The sequence below is a fragment of the Beta vulgaris genome, chromosome 7, assembly GCF_026745355.1.
Source record: "Beta vulgaris subsp. vulgaris cultivar EL10 chromosome 7, EL10.2, whole genome shotgun sequence".
In the NCBI taxonomy this organism is placed as follows: Eukaryota; Viridiplantae; Streptophyta; class Magnoliopsida; order Caryophyllales; family Amaranthaceae; genus Beta; species Beta vulgaris.
The window spans coordinates 11,819,813-11,830,946 of NC_079208.1; the positions used below are offsets into that span (position 1 = coordinate 11,819,813).

The following is an 11,134-nucleotide window of genomic DNA, read 5'->3' on the forward strand; positions in this document are numbered from 1 at the left end:
CTTCGCCTGTACTCACTTCCCTTCCTGAGATAAGAAGAATGTTGTTGGACCTCTGTATCCTGAGCTTCCTCCTCTTCTTCCTCTTCTTCCCCATATACTCTGTGGGGGTCTTGGAGTTGGCCACCTGATCCTGGTCATGTCGGCCTCGCTCTCCCTGGCAGCCCGTCCCATTGAACGAAGTTTTCTCACTGGGTTATGGGCTCTACTCAGAGGTCGCTTAGCGGGCGGACCGGTCGGTGGGGTATGGCTTGCCATGGCCTGGAAGAGTTCTGCAGCACTTCAAAGTTGTTCTGGGCTGAACATATGCTGCATGGTATGGAAGATGTTCTCTTGAGGAGTCTCAGGAGTTTTCCTCCCTTTGTCGGTAGGCGGCCAACCTTGTCTTACGGCCGACAGCGGAGTTGAGAATCTTGGGGGAGTTTTCTCAACAGGCACATAGTTTTCGTTAGTTTCTGGCATCCCAAATTGCTGATTAGGATCCATGATGGTTGCTTTCTTTGCAAGAAATGGCTTAGACTACAAGGTATTGTTCGCCCCTCCTTCTAGCGTCAATTGTTTCGGTATGGGACAAGTTTTAGGGTACGAACCGGGATGTCTTTAGCCAATCAAGCCGGTTCCAATTCCTGCAAGAGAGAACATGTAAACTAGCCTCGGGGGTTGATCTGAGGAACGCCCCTCCGATGCCTAAGTTAGTTATGGGTAAACCGGTAGGTCTCAAGTATAAATTCTTGGGATTCGTGAACGTACCTTATGACTCAGATCAACGGGGTATTTATAGGGAACCCGGATAGGCCTGTATACAAGTTGGGCCCTGTATTTACGGGGGATATTCCATGTATATTCCCTTAGGATCACTCTTATCTTGTATGCAAAATCTATCTCTAGGCCCGTAGGCGCTGATAAATAGAACTAGATCAAGCCCAAACTCTTGGCAATAGGCCCGTAAGATGATACTGGTAAGGCATCTCAATAGAACCGGCATGAAGAAGTTAACGGTTCTGTAGAAAACATGTGTGACCTCATTAATGTATTTCGGCCTTGGTAAACCGGTATGCAACTTAGTCAGCCCCCATGCAATTATATTAATAAATTATTTTTTCTTACCCGGGGAATAACCCGGGCCTAAGAACTAGTTATTTTTCAAAAGCAGACTGCACTGCTCTTTTACTTTGGCCCAAGCCGCACCGAGCCACAACGCGTTAAATAGCTTGGTGCAGTGTAATTTATTATTTAACTTTGTGACAAGATTTTATAATTTGCAATAATTTTTTTTTCTGGTAAGGTGACAACCTTTATTAATAGACTAGTTATTAGGCCTGAGCAATTCCTCAGGTTATTAATATTTTCATGTGAAAGGATTGCATATAGTGTTGTATACTCCCTCTGTTTCCTAAAGATCTTCCCACTTACTGTTCCTACAGATACCAAGGAAAATCAAGTTGTGTGGGGCATGGTGTGAGTAAAGTAGGAGAGAGAAAGGGGTTAATATAAATAAACAAATAAAAAGGGGTTAAAGTATGAGAGAGAAAGGGAGTAAAATTAAATTGATAATGTAATGGTGGACCATATGATAGTGACATAAGAGGGTAAATAGGGAAATTTGTTTTGCCAAATAAAGAATAAAGCAAAAGAGGGAAGATCTTTTGGAAACACCCTTAAACGGAAAGAGGGAAGATCTTTAGGAAACGGAGGGAGTAGTTCATTGGTTAAAACTTAACTATATTAAGTTTAGGTCACATGGTCGAATCTTGTATGAAGCATGTTTCTTACTTTTTTTTTTATATATTTGTTGATGACATGAAAAGAATTGAAACAATTAAAAGAATAATACCACGTGTAGTGTAGACTTGCTTAAAAATGTTTCTTTAATAATTTGTGTATATTATCAAGTTGTGTTTAACTTCTCTCGATGCCCTTCCGGCCTGCCCATTGGTTTGATATTACATTGATGGTTTTGTTCCCATCGAAATCTGATCGAACAACTTTAGCTTAACTGCAATAGTATATCCATGCATGTTTTCTAAATTTCCCGACTATAACACCCCTTGCTTCATTTTTTCAATCTTTTTGTTTCAAAATGTCATTATCATGCATATAACACATTTTTGACCATAAATAGTCATAGATATATGTAAGAATTACGACAATCGTGTGATAGTATCTAGTTATTTTCATTTTTTAGTATACATTCAAATTATCAGTGTTTTGATGACTATAAAAAAAATGTCGTTGCGTATAAAAATATTAGTGCTCAAAAATTTACATTTATAAATTTAAAGGTAAATAAGAACTTCAAAATAAAACAGGAAATATTCATTATATTTTTTGTGGGGTCCCTTTCGAGAATTACATGGTAAGATAAAAGACATAATGTATACTCCCTCTGTTTCATTTTAATCTACACACTTACACTTTTCTCACATGCCAATGCAAAACTTTGAGGTCATATATCTTTGGTTTTGTATTTGTAAAAAATTATAAAAAAATACATATTAATAAAATACGTGTTATGATGAATCTAACAAGATCCCACATGACTATATTTTCATTCGCTTATAAATCACAAATGATGGTCAAAGTGAAATTTGTGAATAGTGTAAAATATCAAAGTGTAATAATTAAAATGAAACGGAGGGAGTATAATTGCCGTATACTCTTTATGTATTTTTTCTTTTTATCTTTCCTACTTTTCATTTTGCGTGTTTGTCAATGCACTTTTTTGACGTTAAGTATTATTCATTACATATTAATAAAAACTATAACGATTAAATATTAATAACATACTCACTAAGATGAATCAAATAAGATCTCACATGATTATATTTTTTTCTTATATTTTCAGAATAATTTAGAAAATTATCTCTGAATTGAATATTGTTAAAATTACAAGTGAAAAAAATAAAAATAAAAATACAAATGGAATACTTTATTTTTGGCCATCGCGCTTTGATTCGAAAGCTACTAACATTATAAAACACCATATCAACCTTGGTATCTACAACTTATCGTCTATCCTGTAAATTTGAAGAAAGTGTAGACTAATAAATTACATCGCCACTGTTAGATATTAATTTTGTAACATATAGAGACGACATACTCATTAATTAAGAGTTCATGTGATTACAAGATAGACATAAATAGATAAAAAGATGGATATATGATATGATGCCAGACGTAGAGAGAACCTATTATGAAATAAGATAAGATTGTAATTATAATCTTTGTTTATTAATATTTTACTTTAACATCATAACAGCAAAATATTATTTGGTTTAACGGTTAGGAATTTAGTACATATAAGTTTGAAGTCATGGGATAAAATCTTATTGCATGCTTTTTCTAAATTTTTTATTGTATGTGGAGTACATGAACGAAACACTATAAGACATAACATCACGTGGGACTATACTTTATTTAGAAGTGCCTTTTAATATATTAGTATAGATTCCATATAAGTGAATGTTGCAATTTATATGCAGCTGATTAGATAATAACATTAGCATTTAATCTTATATATGCAAAGCATACATCAAGAGAGTTCACCATACGCCCATCTAAAACATATTATACTCTATCTGATTTTTAGATATATGCTAGCTCCATTTGGACTTATAATACACTATTCACATATGCTATTTTGACCTTTTTTTATAACATGTGCAAAAATTCAATATTTACATACAAGATATCGTTGAATTTGTCTCAACAAATGTTTTCAATATATTAATTTATCATTTTTAATAATGAATAATTAATGCATGAAAATTTTGGTGGTTTTTAGTGGGAAAATGTCGGGTGTTGTTAAGTGGGAAAATGTCGGGTGTTGTCAACTCAAGATTTCTCTAAAGAGGATCTTATATATTATATGAGCTTCTCTAGCTCCCTTGGTATCCCTTCTGAGTGACGTCAGTGGCCATGGCCAGAAAATTCAAGGCTCCTGGGAAGAAAGCAACCGTGATGATGCCGCCTGAAAGAATGAAAGGCCCAATCTAAATCTCAGGCCAAAGCATCGAAATCAATGGACGCCGTCTTAGGTGTTTCCGCATTGGATGAGGATGTTGTAATAATCCAAGAGGGGATTTATTTTATCGCCTCAAACCTCTCTGGCATCGTTGCAACATCAACCTGAGCTGCGTACCAATTTATCATAATGGATGGAAGCGATTCAGCGTTCTAAAGGAGGGAGAAAACTGGAGCCACCCGATAAAACAGTGAGTATTGACCCCGTTCCTATCCTAGTTTATCTTGCTACTGATGTGAATGATAATGGTGGTTCGTTCTGTCCCCCCTATTAAAATTGACATTAACGAAATGCAACCTGAAATTGATTATTGGGCCTGCTAAATTTTCTATTATGTGATTGGTATTAATCCCCCCCCCCCTCTTTGTTATGGAAGGATTATTTGTTAAGAGGGTGTGGAGAAATCAGGGAGTAGATAAGGCGATGATAGTGAAAAAAAGGGTGTTTATGGTTAGGTTTTGGTCTGTGGAGAAGAGGGACCATGTTTTAAATGACTCTCACATTTTTGATAATAAGCCAGTTATGGTGAAGCCATGGAAGCCTAACATTGATATGATATAAGAAGATATCAAAGCCCTACTTGGGTTCATGTGCACTTGTATTGGGGGAGGGATGTCTTAACAAAATTGTTAGCCAGATTGGGAAAGTGGTGAAGTGTGATCAAGCCACTCTTAAACGTGGAAAATTGCAATATGCTAGGGTTTTGTTAGAAGTTCGGATGGAGCAAGCCTTCCCAGATGAGATCTCATTTTTTAATGAGAGACACTAGTTAACTATGGTGAAGGTGGAGTGTGAATGGAGACTAATTTCTTGCAATGTATGTAAAGGAATGGGTCATAATAAGAGTAAATAATGTAGAATTGTTGTGAAAAGGCAGGAATGGAGACAGAAAGAAAAACCTGTTTTGAGGTGGTGCAAGGTGATAGTGGCCCTGGACAGGAAATGGAGAAGGGATTTTAATAGGTGATGAATCCTGCATAAAGGTTGGTAGTTTCTCCTAAACCAACTGTAACTCAAAATGAGTTTGATCGGTTGAATGTTCAAGTGAATGAGGTGGTGGTTTTACAAACCTAGAGCACAAATGTTATAGTACCCGACTCAGGAGAGGGATAACCTCTTGACAACACTGGATAAGTTAAACTGTTGGAATGTCAGGGGGATTAATAGCCACCAAAAATAGTTAGATGTTAAGAAATTTCTCAACATGAAAGCTATGGGGGTTGTTAGTCTCCTTGAGACAAAGGTAAAGGCTACTCCTAACCTAAGAGTGCTTTATCAAAGGTTGTTTGTAGGGTGGTGTTTCACTTCAAAAGTGGTGGCTCATAAAGTGGGAGGATTCTTTATGCTTGGATTCCAAATAGTTTTCATGTCAACATAATAAAGGTTATCGGTCATGTAATTCATTGTGTAATTACTTATAGGATTAACGGTAATCCTCCATTTGGTGATACTTTCATCTATGCTTTTAATATTGTTGCTAATAGGAAGGAGTTGTGGGAGGATCTAAATCATATTCACGAGACTATAACTGGTCCTTGGATCACGACAGGAGACTTCAATTGTGTAATGAAACATGAAGAGAGAATTGGTTCCTTAGTGAGAGCTCATGAAATAATATACATTCTGAAATGTATGATGAAATGTGGGATGTCTGATTTGTCTAGTACTAGTTGTCTGTTTACCTGGAATAAAAAGCAACATGAGGAGATTAGTGTGTTTAGCAAATTAGACAATGTGATGGTGAATGATGCTTGGTGTTAAATGTTCCCTGATGTTGATGCTCACTTTATGCCATAGGGTAGCTTTGACCATTCTCCAATCATAGTCAATGGGTATCCTCAAGTTTAGTCTGGGAGACAACTATTTAAGTATTAACTACGTGGAGCTTAGCTGTAAATTCCAGCAGATTATTAGATCATGTGAGATACAAATGTGGTTGGTGCCTCCATGTAAAAAGTGGTGAGTAAATTGAATAAGATAAAAAGAGCCTTGAAAAAGTTGAATGTTGAAGGGTTTAATGATATGAATGATGCTGATATTCATACTTTGCACAATCTGACTAGATGTCAAGCTGAATTACAGAATGATGTTACCAATCAATAGAAACAGGAAGCTGAAGATATATAACGTTGACATGGAGTATAGAAGAGTTCATACGCTTTACCTGTCCTTCTTAGGTCCAAAGGCTAAGATGAATTGGTGTAAGGAGGGTGATAAAAATACCCACCTTTTCAACCAATCCATTAAAGTTAGGAGGGTTAAAAATATTGTCTATGCAATCAATGATAATGCTGGAAAGTGGCAGGATGACCCCAAAAAGGTTTCATAGACTTTCTTGGAATATTATCATGAATTGCTTGAAACTGCTATGACAAATAGAGTGCGTGTAAAGAGGGGTGGGGGTGATCGATAAGGGCCCAAAAATCATAGAAAAGCAGATTCAGATGCTAAATATGCCTTTACAAGCTAAGGAAGTGATAAATGCAATATGGTCTATTCCTGGGAGAAAGCTCCTGGCCTAGATGGCTTTGCAGGCTACTTCTATAAAGATGCATGTGCCATTGTGGGCCAAGAGATCACTGATGCATTTCTTGATTGCCTTCACTTAGGTAATCTTCTCAAGGAGGTAAATACTACTATTTTGTACATGGTTCCTAAAGTAGTATGTCCTAGTAGTGTTATGGAATTTTGACCTATTGCTTGTTGTAATGCTCTTTACAAAAGTATTACAGAAGTCTGGTGTAATAGATTGAAAATGGTGTTGCCTAGTTTGATAGCTGAAAATGAAGGTGCTTTTGTCTGGAGAGGTTTATAGTGCGTAACATTATGGTGTGTTAGGATCTAGTTAAACACTATGGTAGGTAGGGCTCTGGACCTAGTGCTTTGATGAAACTTGACATAAAAAAAGCCTACGATAGAACATTTGAATTTCCCAAGTCATTTCATTAAGCTTATTATGGTGTATGGGAGAACACCTAAATTCTCTCTCATGCTCAATAGCTCCCTTCATTTTTTATTTTTTTTTTTTTGGCTAAGAGGGGACTTAGACAGAAGGACCCCATATCCCCCTGCTATTTGTGTTATGCATGGAGTATATATCAAGGATAATGAGAATAAATGCTTCATGAATTCCCTCAGTTCTCTTTCCATCCTAGATGCAAAAGTATTAAGCTCAATCAGTTGGTGTTTACTGATGATATGATATTATGTTGCAAGGGAGATTTTCCTTCAGTTTATTTGATGCTTCAAGTTTTTTCATTTATTCTCTAACTCTTCTGGTTTAAGGATAAATGAGATTAAATCTGAGAGTGGAGTAATATGATATTCAGAGGATAAAGGATGTTTCAAGGTTCAGGCATAGTAGATTGCCTTTCAAATACATATGGGTGTGCATTTTTGCAAAAAGGTTTTCTGCGTCTAAGTATCATGCTCTGGTGGAAAAAATGTGTGCTAAGATTAAAATGTGGCAGTAAATTTTGTACTCTTAAGCATACACATTATATATTGTGCACAACCCTATATTCTCTCCAAGATTGTGCTAATGGAAATTGAGTAAATTTGTAGAGCTTATTTGTGGCATGGCTCTTACTTTAGCATAAAAGCTGACAATGTTGCTTGGGAGAGAGTGTGTTGTGACAATAAGGGGTTTGGAAGTGAGAAATATACAAATATGAAACAAGGCTGCTATGATGAAACATGTATGGGCTTTTACAGCTAAGCAAGATTCTTTGTGGATCAAATGGATGAATGGGGTGTATGTCAAAGATGCAAACTGATGGAATTAGGTTCTACAATCTGGGTGCAGCTGGTACTGGAAACAGATTTGTAAGTTGAAGGAGGAAGCAAAGCAAATTTATTGTGAAGCTAATTTTAGGAAAATGACAAAGTTCTCTATCAAGAAATGCTACAATTAGTTGACAAGAAAAATTGACAAAGTGCATTGAGATAGATATGTGTGGAATAGGTGGTCTACTCCAAAGCACATGTTTATCTCATGACTTATAATGCTTGAAAGACTTAAAACAGAATGGTCATTGAATGAATCATGATAGGATAAGTATTATGAATTTTAGCATTACTTAAAATAAGAGTAGTTACAAATTTTAGCATGAATGAATAATGACAGGAGATGAGGCAAGCGGATCAGTCATTGAGATCTGCAATGATGCATGTACAGCTATAGCCTATAGGTCAACTACTCAACAGGATATTTCCTATTTCCTATTTCCTATAAAAGAACACACCTGATATCCTTCATTTTGTGACCTAAGTAATAAAGTACTTGCCCTTTTCCACTAATAGTAACTTCACTGAGTAAATTGGCGATCACTATCTATAATCTATGGCAGGTCTAAAGCGTAAGCTAGAAGGTGAGATAGAGATAAGAGTTGCAGGGGGTGATGCCTTCCATGAACTGTTCCAAGACAGACCTCATCACATCTGCAACATTCATCCTGAGTTTGTGCATGGCTGTGACTTGCATGATGGTGCTTTTGGTACTGCCGGATCTAAAATATGCTGGAATTATACTTTAGGTGATTGTGATTCATGCTCAAACTCGTTAATTTACAAGCTTTACTTTATTGCTCCCGTTTTGAAGTATATATACGTTGCTTTTCTTTCTCTGCAAATAAGGTGGAAATATCAAATATATACACCATCCGTTTCACTATTGTTACTAAACATCATTCTTAGGCATATACTCCCTCCATTGTGATTTACTTGAAACACTTATTACTTTGAATTATTTTAATTTACTTACAGTACTATTTGTTATGAAAAATCTTTCCTTTATGTCTCTTCTCATCCCATGGCTTGTCTTTTTTCCCTCTCTATTCACCTAAATTACTATGCATCTCCCTTTGTTGTAAGTAAATCAAAACGGAAGAATTATTTGTTTAGGATAGTCATGTAAAGATAAGGGAGATATAGATAAACAAAAAGTGGCATGTACTTATGTGATAAAAGAGAGATAATGATAAGATGTTATCAAATAAGAAAAAGTTGTAATTATTGGGAAATTTTCATATAAGGAAACGTTGGAGCTCATATAAAACGAGAAAATTTTAATATAGTTTAAGGTGTGGCCATTTTTTTGATAGATTTCGATATCAAATTGAATCCATGTCCTGATAGAATGACTCTCATATTTATTTCAACTATGTTTTAGCACTTTTTATGATTTTATCGATTTTTCGCTATCAATCTTTTGATCCATATGATTATAGATGAACGATTCGAAGAATTGTAAATCGATAAATAAAGGAACATTTAGTCCAACCTAAACTGGATTAAAAAAAAAACACTTTCAAGCTTTAGCACATGGAGAAAAATCAAAATTACATAAAGACTAAAAAAATTACATAGAGAGAAGTAATATACTTATTGCGAAAATGTCTAATAAAAATAATGAGGCCAAAACTACCTTATAATTCTTTTTTTTTTTTTTTTTGGCAAGATATTACCAATAGCTAGATTTTAGTGGGTTGACTTTATTTTTCAAGACATTGTGGCTTTGATTTTTATTTTTCTCCTTTTGTTCCTTTTACCTCTCTCTTGCATTTCTCTCTTACTTTTAACAAGATTCTTCCCCATTCCCTTCTTTAATTAGTCCTATCATTAGAAAAGATGATATTTCACTTAGGAATGGATAAATTGTTAAATTCCTATTCAAAATTACAAAGAATGAGGTTGAATCACACCAGATTTTTACGATTTTGGCCTAATAAAAAAAGAGCCTAATGGCTGAATTTAAAAAGGGGATGGGAAGAAATCATGCCAAAAAGAGAGGAAAAATGAATAAAAAGAACTAAAATAAAATTGAGTGCAAGATACATGTGGGTCAAAGCGGGAAAACAGTCCAGGCCATTGGTATCCGGCCACCGATACCTTTTTGCCACAAAAAAAAAAGAAATTTAACGTAGTTTTGTACCTCAAATTTTTATATTAAGTAGCTTATGGCAAAAATTAAATTTTATTCAAAAAAAATCCAAAGCAAACCAGTACAATTTGGGAGTTAATCACCGGAAAAAGTCCAAATATCCAATAATAGACGATATAACTACTTGTAATGGAGGCCGGATAATCTCTATTACTTAAGATAACTTCTGCAAACCCCTTCATAATAGAAAACACTTATGTTAGCCAAAACATAAAAAGTAGAGCTTCTATGATTAATTGTTGTTCAATCTTGTATACTTGTAACATTTCTTTGACATATGCTTCTATTATATTGTAGATGGGAAGCGTCAATCTGCAAAGCAAATACTTGAATTGATCGACGAGGAGAATAAGATCATCAAATTCAAGATGCTGGAAGGAGATTTGATGGAAGACTATAACACCTTTGTTCTAACTTATCACGTGATACCAGAAGGTAAGGAAATTAGTTTAGTAAAATGGATATTCGAATACGAGAAGAAGCATCCAGGGGTTCCTGAGCCATCGTCTTTAATGGATGCATTGCTCGGACTGGCGAAAGAGATTGATGATCATCACCATTGCCAAGATAAATAGGCTTACATTGAGCCATAGCCCATATATCTAGCACTGCTTGCTTCATTACTTGGGTTTCTACTTGCATTGTGATAGGAGTATTGTTTCTTTTAAGTTGTGTGAGATGTAATATTTGACATGTTTTTCACTTACATGTGACATGTATTGTTATGCATGAATGTCAACTAGCTTATTTGCTAAGGTCTTATAAAGTCATGGTATTCAAGATCAACTGTGGAATGTAGTACATATCACTATCTTCCGTGTTTTTCTAATACCACGAAAATAAAGCACGAATTGTAATGCATTCTTTTTAAATGTATGTTATCATCTTTGTGATAATAGTATTGAGAAATGTCAAGTATATTCTATATAATCGACAGTTTGCTACTCTTAAACATTCGACGATTTGTTACCTTTTTATAACTTTTATTGTTTTATTTTTTGCCAAGCACGAGAGGATAAAGGTCCCCAAAGAAAATAATAAAGACAAATATTCTATTATAAAAGAAACAATTTTAATTAAAGATGATACTCTAGGGGAACTACATGAGGGGGTAAATTGTACTGGAGTTCATATACAAAATTTTCAACTTTGATTGCAGAATTTAGATCTTT

The 11,134-nt window shown here is 35.0% G+C and overlaps 1 protein-coding gene across 1 annotated transcript; it reads left to right on the forward strand.

Annotated features, from left to right (window-relative positions):
- Positions 1 to 8,272: 8,272 nt before the first annotated feature.
- On the forward strand, positions 8,273 to 10,892 carry LOC104898753 (MLP-like protein 43). The gene is made up of 2 exons (XM_019250798.3): positions 8,273 to 8,556; positions 10,260 to 10,892. Exons 1-2 carry the CDS (start codon positions 8,364 to 8,366, stop codon positions 10,535 to 10,537), a joined length of 471 nt encoding a protein of 156 aa, XP_019106343.1. The 5' UTR covers positions 8,273 to 8,363; the 3' UTR covers positions 10,538 to 10,892.
- The last annotated feature ends 242 nt before the right edge of the window (positions 10,893 to 11,134 follow it).

Excerpts from the sequence above, each read along its gene's own strand:
- LOC104898753 (XM_019250798.3), top strand. The coding sequence starts at position 8,364 with ATGGCAGGTCTAAAGCGTAAGCTAGAAGGTGAGATAGAGATAAGAGTT. Across the intron at positions 8,557-10,259 it reads ATGCTGGAATTATACTTTAG|ATGGGAAGCGTCAATCTGCA; the intron begins GTGATTGTGATT and ends ATTATATTGTAG.